Source organism: Sorex araneus, chromosome 2 (assembly GCF_027595985.1).
Source record: "Sorex araneus isolate mSorAra2 chromosome 2, mSorAra2.pri, whole genome shotgun sequence".
NCBI lineage: Eukaryota > Metazoa > Chordata > Mammalia > Eulipotyphla > Soricidae > Sorex > Sorex araneus.
The window spans coordinates 312,627,035-312,646,916 of record NC_073303.1 but is presented as its reverse complement, the minus strand read 5'-3'; the positions used below and the strand labels follow the sequence as shown (position 1 = coordinate 312,646,916).

Below are 19,882 nucleotides of genomic sequence, written 5' to 3'. Positions count from 1 at the left end.
TGGAAGTCCTCCTCACAGCAATCAGACAAGAAAAAGATATCAAAGGTATTCAAATTAGATATCAAGTCAAATTGTCACTATTTCCAGACAATATGAAAACTCTAAAGACTCCATCAAAATACTCCTAGAAATATAAACCAATACAGTGAGATAGCAAGTTACAAAATTAATATGAAAATATTTGTGACATTCCTGTACATAAATAATGAACTAGAAAAAAACTTAAAAGTCTATCACCTTCAATATAACACCTCAAACATCAAATATCTATTAAGTTATTAACAAGGGAGGTGAATTACTTATACAGTGAAAATTATGAATCACCTGCAAGAGAAATAAAAGAATATATCAGGAAACGAAAAGACATATCTTGTTTGTGAATTGGATAAATCAATGTTGTTAAAATTGCCATCATACACAAAGTACTGTAGGATGAATACTAAATGAAAAGCCCATTAAAATTCCAATCATATTTTTCAAAGATATGTAAAAAAAACCCACTAAAGCTTTCACAAATGATAAAACAGCCAAAGTAGTCAAAGTAATCCTAAGGGGAGGGGGGAGGGGGAGATGGAGGCTTTATATTTTCCAACTTTAAATGATACTAAAAAGGTATAATAATCAAAACTTTATGGTACTGGGATAATGATGGTACTAAGGATGGAATTTTAATATAATGATGGAATAAAGATGGTACTGCAGACCAGTGGAGAATAGAGAGTCCTGAGTCAAACTCCCAGATTTAGGGGAGGCACATAAGAAATATATAAAGTGTAGCAATCTATCACTTGTATCACTTGTCATACCATTGATCTTCGATTTGTTCAAGTGGGCACAAGTACTGTCTCCATTCGTCCCTGTCACGTGCTAGCGTAGTCCAATGATATCTGCGCGCTCCAGGAACAGGAAGAGTCTCAAACTGTTCATTCAGAGTTTTGACGAAGTATGACCATCTCGTTGGTAGGTGGCCACAAAGTCTTTTGACGTCCTGTGGAATCTAGTCCGTAACAGCTCTAGTCCAGCGGTCATCTCTGAATAGCATTACATGTTCGGCCTATCTGATTTTTGACGCCTGGGCAAACAAGACAGCGTCCCTGATTCTTAACCATCGATGGAGGTCGGAACTCCGGATTCCTTCTCTCACTTGAGTGAAGTGTGATACTCCAAGCACAGCTCTTTCGATTTCTCTTTGGGATACCTGAATAGCGTTCTCATCCTGTTTGCATAGGGCCCAGGTCTCTGAAGCGTATGCTAGTGCAAAAAGAACAGTGGAGTCAAAAAGATGTGCCCGGAGTCACAGGTTCTTCATCCTCTTATCACTTCTTCGACACTCTTGAAGGCGTTCCATGGTGTTCTCTTCCTCCTGTGTAGTTCTGGCACCAAGTCATTCCTCATGTTGAGTTCTTGACCCAGGTATACATAGCTGCTGCATTCCAAGATGTTTGTTCCATTGAGAGCAAATGGAATGTCAGGAATTAGTTCATTTTTCATAAGCATTATTTTGCTGAGATTCAGCTGCAGTTCCGTTCTTTCCACACTCACGGTCGAAGCCGGCTAGCATTTGTGCCCCTTGGCTAATGTTTGGCGTTATGAAAACAATGTCATCAGCAAAGCAGAGGTGGTGTAGTTGCTGACTATCTATCTTCACTTCCATTCCTTCCCATTCCAGTCATTGCATGATGTTCTCGAGGGTGGCACTGAAGAGTTTCGGTGAAAAGGTATCACCCTGCTGAACCCCTCTTTACATCAATGATCACTTCCTTGTAGAATGATGAGATCCTGGTGGTGAATCCATAATACAGCTTGCGGAGGATCTTGATGTACTGAGTTTAAACGCCCTGTTGGCTAGGGTTTTGATGACTGCTTCAGTCTCAACAAAATTGAAGGCCTTCTTTAAATCGATGAACATTAGACAGAGCGGCATCTTGAACTCTCGTGAAACTTCAATGAATTTGGTAACTGTGTGGATATGGTCGATTGTGCTGAATCCTTTTTGGAACATGGCTTGCTCACATGGTTGTCCTTTGTCTATTCTTTGTCTGTTCTCTCTTCCTCCTTTGTTTATTCTCTCTTCCTTCTGTGTGTTCTGTCTATTCTATGTTTGTTCTTTGTTCTATGTTCTATTCTTTGTCTATTTTCTCTTCCTCCTGTGTGTTTGTCTATTCTTTGTCTATTCTCTCTTCCTCCTGTGAGTTCTGTCTATTCTATTCAGGATGACTCGAGTGAACTACTTTTAGATGGCAGATAACAGGCAGATTGGGCGATAGTTGCCAATGTCATGGATGTCTCGCTTCTTGTACAACAGAACAGTCCTGCTGGTTTTCCATTGGGATGGAACCTTGCATTCAGACAGGTAGCAAGTGAAGAGCCGAGCCAGTGTATTGATGAGTACTGGCGGCAGATTCTTCAGGTGTTTGGGTCTGACCTTGCCTGAACTGGGTGCTGCATGCATCTTTACTGACGAAATGGCTTGTCAGATTTCAGAAAGGAGTACATAGGGAATGACATACCTATCCTGTGGAATTTGGTATGTGGGCAGGTGGATGTGGTTATCAAAGAGATCCTAGTAGAAGTCGTGAATAATCCCCTCCATTGCCCTACTGGAAGATGTGATAGATCCATCAGGACGTCGGAGAGCAGTCACCTTGGTCTTGTACTTGGCGAAGGACAGGCAAGCATTGCGAATACTTTTCCTGGCTTCTGCCGCATCAGCGAACACTGATGCTATTCTCTCTTTGAGCTCTTCCTTTATCGCTTCTCTGCACAACTTTGCGAGCTCAGATGTTAGCTTGTGGTTGCCTGAGACTTGTGCCAAACCACATTGGTGAATGAGCTCGAGAGTTTCCAAAGACAGGCTTTGGTTTGTGGCTTTCCCTCTCTCAGCATTCTTCGTGCAGTCATGGAGGTGCTGAACCAGTTGATCATATTCCTCATTGATGTTGTCAACGATAGCATCATGTCAATGTTGCTGCAATAGTGCCAAAGAGCTCCCAGTCAGTGGTCATTCTGGGAGTTCTCTTCTTAAACTTAAACTTTGCAGTCCTTTCTCTCTGCTCTGTGAAGTAGAATTTCGCATGAAGGAGATTGTGGTCTGATCCCTTTTGGAATTTTGGGAAAACAGTGGTCAGGCAAAACCATCAATTTAATATGATGTGGCCAATTTCGTTGTGGACCTGTCCGCCAGGAGACTCCCATGTCCAATGTTTATATTCGGCCTTCTGGAACTGTGAGTTACTATGGATGGTCTCGGTCGACATGATGAACACAGACAGTCTCTCACTCTGTTTGTTCCATTCTAGGCCATGGGTCCCAATGTGGAGTTCTTCAGGTGACCTTCTTGGTCCTATCTTGGCATTAAAATCACCAATAATCATCTTGTAGAAGGTGTGGTCTTCTTTATAGAACTTCCCCAGCTCCATGTAAAACTTCTCAATTTCTTCTTCATCGTAGTTGGATGTTGGTGAGTAGACGACAAAGATAGATACTACCGGCAGTGAGCCACATCGATTCAAGTGTAATCATCAATTCAGGTTGTTAGGCATTCAAATGAATAATGCTCATGGCCAAGTTTGTGTTGATAAGGACACCAACGCCACCAATGCCTCTGTTGTCTGTTGTCACATGTTCTGAGGAATAGTTCTTCTCCAGTGTTGAAAATGGCATGATGTGATTGATGCCTTCTTGTTTTGGTCAGACCAATGATGCCGTACTTGATCTTCTGCACTTGCACCATCAGGTCCTCAATGGATGCTTCTGATGCCAGCGTACGTGTGTTGAAAGTACAGACAGTCATTTTAGTTTTTCTTAGTTTTGGCAGTCTAGTTATTCCCTGAGATTTTATCAGCCTCTCCTTGCTCATCCTTCTTAGTGCTGCCGTATTGGGAGCTCTTTCAGTGTCAGGCAAGTGAGGCTCATTGTTGTTACTGTTTTGGCATATTGAATACTCCATGGGTAGCTTGCCAGGCTCTTCAGTGGGGTACTTTCAGTAGTTTTCAGGGCTCTTCGAGAGGGATGGAGGCTTTTACGGCGACCTCCAGTCGCCCTTTCAGGTGTTCCCATGGTTCATACCGTATTTGAAGCCTATCAAATATGGTGCAAAAATTATGGAAAATGGGTATTAAGTGTCCTATGCTGTGTTGGAAAGTGGCCTCTAGTGTAGCGGTGGCTGTGTGGTGGAGGTAGTGGAGATCTGCTGGTGAGGTATTTATTTGGCTCCGGTAATGTGGGTCATCTGGGTTTGATATCTGAAGCAGGGAGCCGGAGATTGTAGGAGTTTCAGGGTCTCGTTGAGCCTGGTTTACAAGGTTGCAAAGTTCTGCTTTACCTGGTTCTGTGGTCTTCACTCATGCGCGAGGTTTGGCCTGAGTTCTGGAAAGGAACTGGCCTGGAGCATGGGGGTGGCTGGGTAGTGGAGCAACGAAAATCTTTTTTAAAGATTGATAATGGAAATATGGATATTCACAAATAAAAATATATAATTAGAACATTACCTCACACCAATGACAAAAGTGAACTCAAAATAAATCAAAGATAGCAAGATTAGATTAGAGCAGAATTCATATTAACCATTGAAGAAAGCATTGACGGAACTCTCCAGGAAATTGGCCACAGAGGTGTCTTTAAGGAGATGACCACAGTGTTGTCAAAGGAAACAAAAGCAAAACAAATGGCACTACGTCAAGTTAAAAATCTCCTGCACATTGAAATAAACTCAAACTCTAATAAAGTTACTACAAATAAAAGAAAATATTTGCATAATATATAATATAAAGGGTATATCCAAAGTGTATAAAGTACTCACAAAATTGAACAACAAAAACAAAAATCCCACAACCTCATCCACAAATGGGCAAGAAGATCATCAGATGCTTTTCCAAAAAAGATATACAGATGGTCAACAGAAATATGAATAACTGCTCATTGTCACTTATGATTAGGGAAAAACAAATCAAAGAGCAATGAGATATTATCACACTCTAGTGAGAGCAGCATATATTAAAAATATCCAGAAGCAGCCAGTATTGATGGGGCAGTGAGAAAGGAACCATAATTCAGTATGTTGGGAATGTCATCTAGTACAACCTCTATGGTAAGCAATGTAAAAGTATATTAAAAAAAAGTATATATCTACCATATGACCTAGCAATACCAATTCTCAACTTCTATCTCCAAAAACATTAATTCAAACTGATATAACACATCTATATTCATCACCATACCTAGTACAATGGCAACAACCAGATGACCAAACATAGATAAAACTATTACAATGCTGTGGTATATATTCACAAAGGAATATTATGCAGCTCTACGAAATAACAAAATCATGCAATTTGAAACAACATGGATGAAACCAGAAGATAGAGGAACTAAAGGGACAGATAGAGAATTATCTGTCCCATACATTGACTTTAAGATACATAGCAGGTAGCAACAAAGGACCAAAGGCAACACAACAGGAGATTTGACACACGATTGATTATATCAATTTCAGGGTAGAGGGCAATTGAAAGTGAGGGATGTCAGGGTCAGGGGGAGGGAGATGGGTACACTGGTGATGAGTGTAGTGTTGGAATTAAGAGCATGAGAAGTACTCAGTAATGTAGATCACAGAACCTCAATAACAAAATGAAATTAAGAGAAGCATTTACCATTAATTTATATTAAAAATATCTTAGTGTTTACAGATTACAAAAAATCTACCAACTTATGTTAAATAACATATAATACAAATATTCCCTAAGTGCACCAGCACAGTATAAGCAAGAATGATGTAATTAAATATAAAATTGGTATATATAACGTGGTTCTCAGGGAAGTAGATTTGCAGTGCCACTCTAGCTGCTCGAGGTGTAGTTGAGCAGCTCTAAAACAACCTGAATGATACTTGCATTTTTCATCTTGGTGTTAAAGATGAAACTCTTCAGACTTTTTCAGTTAGTTAAAATATGTCGTAGTCATAAGTCATGTAGACTTTGTAAAAGTAAGTGGTATAACTCAAACTACAGGATGATTTCATTTATCTGTGGCATACAGAATATTGGATGAAGAAATGTACTGTAGTAAAAGGGGAATGCCTAAATCACCCTTGACTCTAGAGTGTAGAGAGAAGAACAGAGAAAGAAAGAGATAAAGCAGAGAAGAAGAGAACAGGAACAAATAGGTGAGCAAGCATCAGAGTTTCATTATACTAGTAATGATATAGCCATACATCCAAAACATAACTGAAAACATGAGATCTAAACTGCAACTAATGAAAATTTATAATATGCATATCAAGTTGCCAGGTGGTGGTGTGTAGGGAAAATTGAAACATGTGATGGGATTGGTATTGCAATATTATATGCCTAAAACTCAACTACCAATAACTTTATAAAGTTATATAAAGTTTATAAAGCAGAGTTCTTTAATAAAAAAAGAAAAAGAAAAGAAGAGGATACCTGCTACCTTTTTGTCCTTTTGAGTTTTATAGCACGTAAATGTATTATGATTTCCAACTTCATAACATTGAAATAAATGTGTAGATGTGTATGCAGTCACATTATTTCCTATAAATTTCTACGCAATCTATTTTTAGGGGTGCAGGACACATCTAGTGGTTTTCAGGGCTTATTTTTGGCTCTATGCTCAAAGATCACTTCTAAAGGTGCTTAGGACTCTTTATGCAGTTCTAGCTATCAAACCAGTGTTGGCATGTGCAAGGAAAGCACCTTACCCCTTGTACTAAAAGACATGAAAATGAAGAAAAGTCACAGAAATGTGCCAAGTTGCTTTTATATGGGGAATAAATTAGGTGTTCAGTGAGTTCAAAATAGAAAATTTAATAATATGACATCAGCCACATGTTGAAATGACAACAGACTAGAAGGTTTTCATTTCATTGTTGGGAGGGCCGAGTCGAGAGAGACTTCTAAGATACTAGGGAAAGGACAAATGAAGAGGTTACTGAGCCCGCTCGAAAAATCGACAATTAACAGGATTTTGTGATCGTGATTGTGATACAAAGTATAAAGAAACAAAGAATTAGACAATACCTAATGGAAATAAATCCAATGAAAACAAACATGATCAATAAAAGGAGGAACTGAGAAGGCTAAGGAGGGGAGAAGTACTATGTGAATACTGAGGAGTGGTCTTGAAACACTGGAAAAGAGACTGATTTAATGCTCTGCAATAAAATAATGACTTTAATACTAAACTCTGGTACCTCAACAACAAAAAAGGTAATAGTGTGGTAAGACAAATAGGACATGGGTGAGGTACCTGTTATGTCAAACTAGTTTAATCCTGGCACCACATATGGTCTCCTAAGTATCTCAAGAAGTAATTACTGAGAACAAAACCAGGAGTAAATCCTGGACATTACCAGGTATGGTCCACTCTCCAAAATGTGCAAGTAAAAACAAACTGTAAAAAAAGTCAGTAATATAAATTATGAAATTTGCATTAACTAATTTGTTAAAAGTCAGTGTTCTAAGCATCAACATGCTATGAAATTGGTCCAACTTTTAAACTCATTCATATAATTCTAATCCAGTGACTCAAAATTTTTGAAAGATTACCTTTATACTCTGAAATATTACTAAAGAAACCATCTTTTATGCATTTGCTAGGTATAGATGGACAAATAGATACAGATATACATGTACACACATGTAGTACAGTAAAAATACAGAGAACATGTTAAAACATGAGACAACAAAAGACTACAAAAAAGTTATCCAGTGAAGCAATGTGTCAGCACCCATCATATTGCCTCTAGAAAACTCATGAGACTAAGAAAGTTTTCTTCTAAAATAAAATAAAAAAGCAAGCAACAGATTGGTGAATATAGTTTTGATACAGATTTCCTGAGAGAACCTGAGTCCTCCTGGTTCATATTATAGCACTGTAGCACTGTTGTCCCTGTTGCTCATCGATTTGCTCAAGCAGGCACCAGTAACATCTCCATTGTGAGACTTGTTGTTACTGTTTTTGGCATATCGTATATGCCACAGGTAGCTTGCCAGGCTCTGCTGTGCGGGATACTCTCGGTGGCTTGCTCTCCAAGAGGGATGGAGGAATCGAACCCGGGTCGGCCATGAACAAGGCAAATGCCCTACTCACTGTGCTATCGCTCCAGTCTGGTTCATATTATACTGTGAAAACTGCTGTTTGAGCCTCTGGTCTGTACTTTATTTTCCCCAAATAAGACTGGAGAACACTCAGTGAAGGACCTTCACAATATGGCTGTAGGTACTTTTTTTTTTTTTTTTTGCTCTTTGGGTCACACCTGGCTCTGCACAGGGGTTACTCCTGGCTCTGCACTCAGGAATTATCCCTGGCGGTGCTCAGGGGACCATATGGGATGCTGGGAATCGAACCCGGGTCGGCCGCATGCAAGGCAAACGCCCTACCCGCTGTGCTATCGCTCCAGCCCCTGTAGGTACCTTTGCTGGCTTTAGCTCCTAACAAATTTGCAAAACTCTCCCAAACTTGCCTCATCACTAGGAATGCTCTCCCTTCAAAAGCATTACGAGCACTCAAACGTCTTTGTCAGTGCTTATGTTGGTCAGTGCTTATCTGTCTGGGACTACTAAAATCTTGCCCATCCTAACACAGGCAAAACTGATCACTTTGCATAGAGCACTTTGTTTTCACCTCCTCTTTACTGAAGTCATTTCACTGTATTTATGCCACTGCTTCCTTGTGAGCTACTAATGTGTCTGCCTACCCTTCTCTCATCCCACTTGGAGAGGACAAAACCTGTCTAGCAAAGAAAACTAGCCACAGTCAACCCTTCCTAGACAGCTGACACTCCCCAAGAAATCGGGGTGTTAAAACTATGGTTTATTCATCTTGAGTCCTCATTACTAGCACTCATTTTTTTTTTACACTGTCTAACTACTCTGGCAACAAATTATAGCTGGTTGATGGAACTATGGGTGAGGCTTTCTCTTTACTTCACTGAAATAAATTTTTATAATTATAAACGTCATATGTTAAAGTGTTTCCCCATAGCTTAGAAGCTAGTAGTAACACTTTAACTCTGTGATACACAGTTCTATGTGCTTAATATAGATTTAAAATTAAGATTTAAAATTAATGTTTTTAAATACTTACACTATTATCAGTAAAAACAAGTAGGCTCTGAATATTCATTCAACTTAGTAGTGAATCTATATTATGTAACATGCTATTCCCTATAAATTGCATATGTTTGTTTTATATATATTGGCTTTATCTTCATCACTCAAAAGGAAGATTACGAGTCTTATTTGTGTCCCATGTCCTGAATTGCTTGTGGAATATTACTCATTTTATGGCCTGGATCTTTACATCTATCCACAAAACTAGCTTTGTAACTTTGCAGCTTTCCATTAGCAACATGTTCTCCTGGAAACAAATAACATCTCTGTGGCCACCAGGGAGTCAAATTAGCTCACAGCCTTTATAAGATTCAGTAAAACATTTACAAGAAAATGTTTTCTGCAGATGGAATTCAAAAGGGATTGTTTTATAGATGATATTTATCTCCTAGAATAATCAGAAAACTGAGTGGAAAGTAGTGACATGACACACTAGTCATTAGTAACAGAGGGCTTTCCACCCCTTGTATAAAATCTGAGCTATTCGTTTTTGTGCAAATGCAGCTTTTAAAGGAAGGAGAGAAAGGGTAGGGTGAAATTACTGTTTAATTGGTTGCAAGCTAGAAACTGGCTCTAAGCTCAGCTCCTGCTGGGCTGCTACTGTGGACCTGAAGTGCTTCTTGCTGCAGACTGACCACCACTGGTGCCTGCTCCCTCCGTGACCCCACAGGCTGGCCCTCCTTCTCCTCTAGGAAGATGTGTGGGCTGTGTGGCATCTTGGCTCAAGAGGAGCAGTGCTTCTTCATTGAAATGCAGGTAGTGTTCCCATTAGCAAAGGCTGCGGAGTGTCATTAAAGTGGTAGGAAGACAAACAACACTGGTGCTGCATACCAAGTGGCATCACATTTAACTGAATCATTTTATTATGAATACATTCCAGCCTGCCACTGTGAGCCACTAATGTAAAATATGCTGGCAAAAATGGATCTCTGCTAATTACATTTCATGCATATTTTAGAACTTTCCGCAGGGATGCAACAGCACGGTATTCATAAAAAGGAATTTTATAACCAGGTTAGCTTGAATTTGGAGTCAAGATGCAAACCTGTGGATAGCAAAGTAAATTCAAATGGCATCGTATGTGTTTGTTTTAGCTGAAATTTAGTGATTTTTAAAATAATTTTATAAATACTGCTGTGACCACAAGCTGAAAATGAAGCTACTCTTCAATTCACATTATTGTAGAAAAAAATATTGGGGAAATCACTTGTATCACTTGTGGTCCCGTTGATCTTCGATTTGCTGGAGCGGGCACCAGTAACGTCTCCATTTGTCTCCGTCGCAAGCTAGTGTAGCCCAATGATATCTGCTTGCTCAAGGAACAGGAAGAGCCTCAAACGTTCATTCAGGGATTTTACAAAGAAATCTGACCATCTAGCTGGTGGGCAGCCACGCGGTCTTCTGACATCCCATGGAATCCAGTCGGTAACAGCTTTAGTCCAGCGGTCGTCTTTGAATCAAATTACATGACCGGCCCATCTGATTTTTAGTGCCTTGGCAAATGAGACAGCATCCCTGATTTTTGGCCGTCGACGGAGGTCAGAACTCCGGATTCCTTCTCTCACTCCAGTGAAACATGATATTCCTAGCATAGCTCTTTCAATTCCTCTTTGGGATACCCTAATAGCATTCTCATCCTGTTTGCGTAAGGTCCAGGTCTCTGAGGAATATGTTAGTGCAGGAAGAATGGTGGAATCAAAAAGATGTGCCCGGAGTCGGAGGTTCTTTGTTCTCTTAACCACTTCTTTGACGCTTTTGAAGGCATTCCATGCTGCTCTCTTCCTCCTGCACAGTTCTCTCACCAAGTCGTTCCTCATGTTGATTTCTTGACCCAGGTACACATAGCTGCTGCATTCGGAGATGTTTGTTCTTTTGAGAGCAAATGGAGTTTCAGGGACCAGTTTGCTTTTCATGAACATCGTCTTGTTGAGATTCAGCTGCAATCCGACCTTTCCACACTCGTGGTGGAAGTCGGCCAGCATTTGTGCCACTTGGTTAATGTTTGGTGTTATGAGAACAATGTCATCAGCGAAGCAGAAGTGGTGTAGTTGCCGACCGTCTATCTTCACTCCCATCTTCCCATTCCAGTAGTCGCAAGATGTTCTGAGGGCAGCACTGAAGAGTTTCGGTGAAATGGTATCACCCTGTCGCACCCCTCTCTTTATATCAATGATCACTTCCTTGTAGAATGGTGAGATCGTGGTGGTGAATCCACAATAGTATTCTCGGAGGATTTTGATATACTGAGTTTGAACGCCCTGACCAAACAGGGCCTTCTTTAAGTCGATTATCGTTAGACAGAGCGGCATCTTGAACTCTCGCAAAACTTCAATGAGTTTGGTCACTGTGTGGATATGGTCTATCGTGCTGAATCCCCTTCGGAACCCAGCTTGCTCGCATGGTTGTCCTTCATCTAGTGTTTTGCCTATTCTATTCAGGATGACATGAGTGAACAGAGTGAACATGAGACGACAGACAGCAGGCAGATTGGGCAATAATTGCCGATGTCGTGGATGTCTCCCTTCTTGTACTGGTTTTCCACTGAGACAGAACCTTGCATTCAGACAGGTAGCGTGTGAAGAGTCGAGCCAGTGTATTGATGAGTACTGGCAGCATATTGGGGAAATGTATTTGGTTATTAAGTTTTTTCTTCACTATGTTCCTATTTTGCATTTGTCTTTACCTTTACTTATGACAGAATTAAGGGATGTCTCTGAACATAGGGAGATATTAGAAGTAAAGAAAACAGCATCATTACCTGCTTCAAGAAGGAATTGTAAAGAACACAAGTCACTGCTTTCTTGTGACTTTTTACCCTCTGGTTGGCTTCACTTTCCATGGCCAACAATGCTAATTGATTATTAAATGAGATGAAAAGTCGATTGTGAACTTCATCAAAGTGGAGGAGGCATCTGAAGTTCTGACATCTAGGGAAAGAACAGGCGATTCTCTGAATGGACAGCTGGTGTTGAATATCCCAGAGTCTCAGGACCTGGATAAAAGGTGATAAAGTTATGTAAATTGTTAAGAATGATTATAGTTTTTTGGCCATAATTGTTTTCCACCTCCCCCTTAACCCTACCTAGACAGATGATTCTTTCTCCATAGTTACTATAATTGTGCATGCATCTGTCAGTCTATGCATTATTTATTAATTTCCCTTATCATTTCAATTTTTAATTTTTTAATTGAATCACTGCGAGTTACAGTTACAAAACTTTCATATTTGAGTTTCAGTCATGCAATGATCAAACACCCATCCCTCCACCAGTACACATTTTTGCCACCAATGTCCTCAGCATCTAAACTCTGCCCCCCCCATCCCACTCCCCTCCTTCTTACTCTTATTCTCTCTATACTTATGAGCATTCTGGTTTGCAAAATAGATAATAAGATGCCATCATGTTTGATCTTTTATCTACTTTTAGCACACATCTCCCATCCCGAGTGATCCCTCCAACCATCATTGACTTAGTGATCCCTTCTCTATCCCAGTTTATAGGCAGGATTACAACCATGGAGCAATATTCCTGACTTTTGTCTCTACTGTCCTTGGGTGTTAGTCTCCTATTATGATATTTCATATTCCACAAATGAGTACAGTCATCGTATGTCCCTCTCTTTCTGACTCATTTCACTGAGCATAATACTCTCCCTTATCATTTAAGATGTATCCTTAACTTTCTTAATTACAAATTCCCCTAGGCAAGGAATTATCTTGGTCCCCAGAATATTGCTTACACTTAGATGACATTTGTGGAAGGCAGAGTAATGAGCCTCAAAGATTACCTAATCCCTGGACTCTGAATCTTGAGAATATGAGATTCTTCCAGAAAGAAAGCAGCACTATCAATACCTTGGGTTTATTTATCTGAAGCCTATGTTGCATTCTAACATTTAGAACACAAAATAAATTTTGTGTTTTATCAAGCTACTAAGTTTTTGGCTATTCATCACAACAGTAAGAGAAGCTAAGTAAAGTCTCCAGGCTTCTTTATTTTGTTTCTCTGTTTCTCTATTTCTTTCTTTCTTTCTCTCTCTCTCTCCCCCTTCTCTCTCTATATATAATATATATAAATTAACTCACACATGTAAGTATATAAAGCATGTATATAAATTATAAATTACTCTATAGATATATTTGATGTTTTGGTGAAATAAAACTTGACACTAAATGAAATCCAGTTTAAATAAACAACAGGTAATAGAATCTTCTTCAAATACAGGTTATCAATACATAAGACGAGACCAAAACAATAGTTGTAGCAAAATGCTCTTAATCATGTTTTCATGAACAAACAATAAAGCCATATACATACCATCTAACTTTGAAAAATATATTTTAGATTCAGATACTCTTCCTAGAGTTTCAGTGACAAGAAATTTAATTCTTTGCTTTTGTTTTATTGATAACTTGTCTCGATGTTATTCATTCATCTAATGATAGTGATAGAGTAGTATATGTTCAAGGAGATTTTTAGTTTTTTGTAAGGCTACAGATTACCTAATAATTATGCATCTATCCCCCTATTGATAAAAAGCCCAAAAGATAAGTGCGAGAATATAGCGCCTTCCCTAAAATCCTTATTTCACTTCTACGTGGTTATAGCCCAACTTCAGATCCCATATAATCCACAATGAACTTTTATGAGATAGTTTGAGATACCTTGTCAAATAACTGTTATTGATGTGTTTAGTAAGTAACCTCTCATCCATTTAGAAATAATATAAAAACTTAAGCTGACCTGGTAAGTCCCTACCTAATGAATACTGCATTAATATAGTTTATCATTGCTTTACAAAATTATAGAACTTCAGGGGTGTAGGCTGATACTATATGTGTGTAAGACTCACCATCATCAAACTATTAAAATGACTCCTTTCCATTGTCCTGTGCCACCTCCTCTCTTCCATCTCCTCTTTCCTATCTATGTAATCTAGGGTTTCCATAGTTACCACCACATTATTCCTTACTAGTAAAGATAAACACTAGAAATGTTTTTATTAAAATGTTATTTTAATCTGGAAAAAAACAGAGTGCCCAAAAACAGATGACTGGTTAAAGAAACTCTGGTACATCTACACAATGGAATACTATGTAGCTGTCATAAAACATGAAGTCATGAAATTTGCATATTAGTGGATGAACATGGAAAGTACCATGGTGAGTGAAATGAGTCAGAAAGAAAGAGACAGACATAGAAAGATTGCACTCATATGTGGAATATAAAGTAGCTGAGAGGTACAAGCTTGCAATGATGCAATTTCTGGCAGATATTTCTTTGAACTTAGTTACTTAAATACTAAAATACAGAAATCCAAAACCTTGTGGCCACTAGTGCGGCCACTTGACCTCACATCTCTTCATTCTCAGCAATGAAAAACAAATTATCAAATGCTTCCTTGTCAGCAGGTCCGACCTTAGGGGGGAGAAACTCCAAATAATAATAGTGAGTTTTTTTGTTGAAATATTGAATGTAATCAAAGTAAAGTGAAAGTAAAGAGAAATTTATCAGTTACACAGTCGGGGTGGGGGGCTGGGGAGGTGGGGGGAGGTATACTGTGATTCTTGGTGGTAGAATATGTGCACAGGTGAAGGGATGGGTGTTCAAGCATTGTACAACTGAGACTTAAACCTGAAAGCTTTGTAACTTTCCACATAGTGATTCAATAAAAGAATAAATTAATTTAAAATGTTATTTTAATAAATTATATTTCAAAGTATTTTTATTATTCTGCTTTTCCTTTTAACCTATTGAACTCTATTTGCAGAGTGGGGAAAATGTTGGGCCACATTCATAAATGCTCAGGCAATGCTCATAGTTTGGTACTCAGGATCACTTGCTTCAAATAATACTCAAGTAGCTATGCAGTATCATGGCTGAAGCTGGACCTCCTGCATGAAAAGCACTCTGCCCCACTGAGGTCTCTCTGATCCTTGTAGCATTCTCAGCATTCTCTATTTATGAGACTTGAGACTGCTAATCCACCTTCCATTTTCAAACCTCTGATTTCTCTCTGGTGAAAAAAAAATTAACAATTTTGATACACTGCCATTGATCTATAAATTAATGGCTAGAATCCAAGTCAGAATATTTTAACTGCTAATAAATTTTACAATTTTCCTAACACTATCACATTTCACACTGGTGGTTCAAACTTGACATTAGAAATACCTATAGCATTTAAGAAATAGCATATGCTAGACCCTGTTTCACTGTATCACTGTCATCTCATTGTTCATCGATTTGCTCGAGCAGGCACCAGTAACATCTCCATTCATTACTGTTGAGTGCTAGTGTAGCCCAATGGCGTACTGGGGGCTCCTTCAGGGTCAGGGGAATGAGGACTGTCATTGTTACTGTTTTTGGCATATTGAGTGTGCCACGGGTAGCTTGCCAGGCTCTGCCATTCAGACAGGATACTCTCGGTAGCTTGCTGGGCTCTCCAAGAGAGATGGAAGCTTTTGGGAAGGCATCTAATCACCTTTACAGGTCTTCCCAGTCTACCGAATGTGAGCGTTTGGTAGACTGGCATGTTTATACCCTATTGCTTTTGGTCGATTGGCATGTTTAGACCCTGGCATGGTTAGACCCTGTTGAATTAAATTAATTGTTTAAGGACTCAGGCATCTCTCACTATATATATATTTAATTTCTAAAATATTATCTTTGTATTTGATCCTAAATTCTCTATGTGCTTTTATGCTCAGTGCTAATTTTCTTGATCAAAAAAATCATCCACCTAATTGATAATGTCATGATTATCTTAAACAAGATAATTGTTTATTATTACTCCTATTCTTTCCTCATCAGTCCATATCCTTTAAGTTGCAAAATACTGCACATGAATTAAATACTTTTTTTGCAAAAGGGGATGAGGGAGGGAGGGGTATTGGGCCGCACCCACTAGTACTCCAGTTACTCCTAATTGCTCTCAAGAACAACTCCTGAGTTTTAGGGAAATCATAAAAGATGACAGGTATTGAACCCAGGTTGGTCATATGCAAGGACCATTACCTCCTGCACTATCTCTACACTAATTTAGTTTTATTCACCAAACCCTTTGAGAAACTATAATATTAGTATTTTGTTGTTAACTGAGAACCATGTATTTCTTTTTTGAATTAAGGTTACTTCAGACTAGAATTAGGCCAAAATTCAGAAAGGATATATAATATATGTATATATTAAATATGTATTTAACATATATTAAACATATAATATATATAAATTATATGTTTAACATCAACTTTCACTCCAGAAACCCAAGATATCCTTTCTTTATTCTTGGTAGAATAAAGACCAAAAAAAATAAAATAAAAAGGCTGAAATCAAAATTACAAACAAATAATTGGTTCCATTTATGTTATTATTATACAGATTTTATTTGTTTAGTTATTTTGTGTCCTTTATCTCTTTGGGCCAGACCTAGCTATGAACTGAGGCTTACTCTTGGTTCTGTGCTCAGGTGTCATTATTTATGGAAATACACAGATTTTAATATAGTCTGTTCCCTCTGTTTGCAGCCTGATACCTAAGAATGCGTGATCCTAAAAACTTGGACATATAGAGTCAAGTTTCTGAAATGAAATATTTGGGGGTCTCAGTTATTAAGCACTTTTATGTTATAGAGAATAAATAAGCTTATTAGTTTATATCACGACATAATTTAGCTTTTCACACAGTGGTAATGATATATTTTTTCTGCTTACTTTATATCTTTATTTCATTTTGACCACTTAATAATGCAGGTTTATAAAAGTAAATATACTATTCCTACACAGACAACCAGAAACCAGCGGACTGAAACTGCAGACACCTGCCTCCTCACTACCTCAGCACTACTCGGGTTTGTTAGCTTTGCTTTGTGACTGATTTCCTCTCCATGTCTTCACCTATCTACGACACAGAACCTTTCTAGCTCAGAAATTCTATTCTTTCTAGAAGCCAGTGAAATTAACAAACCCTATGGATTCCAAAATAAAAATGCATACAAAGTTAAGTGTATTAAGAAGATTTGCTAAAGAAATGTAGACTAACTCCATATTATCAGTTAATATTGCTGAAAAATAATCTCCAAGCCCCCGTGAGATTAAAGTTTCATTTCACATTGGCATATAAAATTTGATGGTCCTTTCCGCTGCTCCACGAGCATGATCCCGGAAGCCAACTGAACTACTTTGGATACGAGCAGCTCACAGAGATGCCTCCAGACTGTGAACTGAGCCACTGCCCCATGCGGTGCCAGCGGGGAAGAGTTTCTCTCTCTCAACCCTTCCTTCCTGGGCACAGCATGGCGATCGCCACTTTTTGAGCACAAAATGGAGGTACCAACCGGGCTGCAGAGGGACTCAAGGGAGATCCCAGGGGGCGGGGAGTACTGGCCCTGCCCTCTGCCCATATTTAAGCGCAGCGGGCACATGTGGGTGGCCTTTCCGCTGCTGCACGAGCACGATCCTGGAGGCCAACTGAACTACTTTGGACACTAGCAGTTCGCAGAAATGCCTCCAGACTGTGAACTGAGCCACTGCCCCATGTGGCACCAGCAGGGAAGGGTTTCTCTCTCCAGGCTTCTCCATCTTATAAGCACCACAAAAGGGAAGTAAAAGCTTGCAGTGATGCAATTTCTGGTAGAATTTTCCCTGGACTTTATACAGAAATCCAAAACTGCACAGCTGCAACAGCGGCTGCGCAACCTAAGATCTCTTGTCAGCAATGTGAAACAGTTCCTTTTTAGCAGGTCTGACTTTGGGGGGAAACTCCAAACAATAATAGTGAGTGTTTTTTTAAAAAAATATTGAAGGTAATCAAAGTAGCAAGCCATTTCTCTAGACTGTGAAGTAAACCATAGCTCCACGCCGGCCGAGGACGGGAAATACCCTCCTTTCTCAGTTATTCTCCTTGTCGGGCGGCGTGGTGTCAGCCATATTATGAGGACTATTAAGCAGGCACGAACTTGGTGGCATGGGAAGGAGGGAAAAAAAAAGAGTTATGTACTTGGAACAGTGGGACTTCATATCTCTTCATTCTCAGCAATGGAAAACTAATTATCAAATGCTTCCTTGGCAGTAGGGCTGTCTTTTTTTGGGGGGAAACTCCAACAACAATAGTGATTTTTGTGTTGAAATATGGAATGCAATCAAGGTAAAGAGAAAATGAAGTGAAATTTATCAGTTATGCAGGTACAGGTGGGGGGTGGGGGATGGAAGGTATACTGGGGATTTTTGTGGTGGAATATGGGCACTGGTGAAGAGATGGGTGTTTGAGTTATTGTATAACTGAGACATAAGCCGAGAACTTGATAACTTTCCACATGGTGATTCAATAAAATAAATTTTAAAAATAAAAATAAAATAAAATTTGATGGTCATTTAATACGTTTATCTTATAAACATTATACTTATAAAGGAGTAAATAGAGAATCTGTTTCTAATGCACTTTTAGAAACAAATTAGAATTTGTTACATGTTGTCACATGCTCAGTTTTAATTCAAAGTTAAGAGGAGAAAGACCGATGATTTCCTAATAAAGTGAGAGAAAGTAGAATATAGACTTTACTCTCAGAATGAGACTTGTTCAGTTTCATCAAACATTTATTACTAATCCCTGTAATCATTTAGGTAATATAAAAAGGACAATAGGGGGAAAATATGTACCTCAAAGGGATTTTGAGGACAGCAATGAAGCAGCTCAGCTCTCCAGGAGTAATCCACATAAATGGATCACAAACTTGCAGATAATAGAATAATGGGAACTGAAGCATCATTTTCCTGAACACATCTTTTTGTATTAATAGATATGTCTAGAATTTAAGTCTTTTAATAATACATAAAATAAAATTCAGTGAATGCTTAAAGACAATTTGAGTGACATGACATATAACTATTTTTCCCTAGGACTGAAGTCAAGCTTAAAATATTAATCAGAAATTATAATCTTCTTTGTACTATCTATCTTTATGTTGTATCCATATCAGTATCCTCTCTTTTTCTTTAATTTTTTTATTAGCATTCTTTGCAAAGGAAGAAAAAAATGCATTTGAACATAAAACCTCTGATTTCTATTGCAAAGACATCTATATTCTAACATTGATCTTAAAAAAGGAAAACACATTTTCTAATTAGGTGAGCTGTTTTTGCAAATATATCATTGATTTTCCAGTTCTAATGTAACAACAAATTTAAATAATATTAATATTTTATTTCAAGTACTTTTTTTTCAAACAAAAGGTCCATCTGGAGAATTTATAAATTTCAATTGGTCCATAGTAGGAAGTTTGCATCAAGTAGGGCAGAGAATGACAGGAGTCAAGTTATAACAGAGAAGGGACCACTATGACAATGATAACTGAAAACGATCACTCTGGGCAAGAACTGGGTGCTGAAAAGAGGTAAAATGATGTGAATGACACTCTGTCAGGAATAGTATTACAAATCACATGCCTAAAAGTTAAAAAAGAGAGAGAGAAGGAAAGTGTCAGCCATAGAGGCAGGCTATGGGGAGGATGTGTGTGACAGAAACTGGGAACATTGATGGCAAAAAATGTACATTGGTAATAGGATGGGTGTTGGAACATTGTATGACTGAAACTCAGTTATGAACAGCTTTGTAGCTGTGTATCTCATGGTGATTTAATTTTAAAAAATGAAATTTTAAAAAAGTTACTCTCCCATATAATTGAAAAACAATAGATTTTCCACATTATTTAAAAGTGCTTTCAAAGTTTGCCTTTCAAAGACCACAGACAGTCAT

At 38.5% G+C, this 19,882-nt stretch overlaps 1 protein-coding gene across 1 annotated transcript in view; it reads right to left on the bottom strand.

The window, feature by feature from the left end:
- The window catches only part of WDR49 (WD repeat domain 49), a gene marked incomplete at its 3' end in the record, with an annotated part of 203,853 nt that overhangs the window by 110,528 nt on the left and 73,443 nt on the right, over positions 1-19,882 (bottom strand). The window contains exon 8 of the mRNA XM_055128340.1: positions 11,887-12,120. Within this exon, the coding sequence (XP_054984315.1) occupies positions 11,887-12,120 (234 nt within the window). The remainder of the gene's footprint in view (positions 1-11,886; positions 12,121-19,882) is intronic.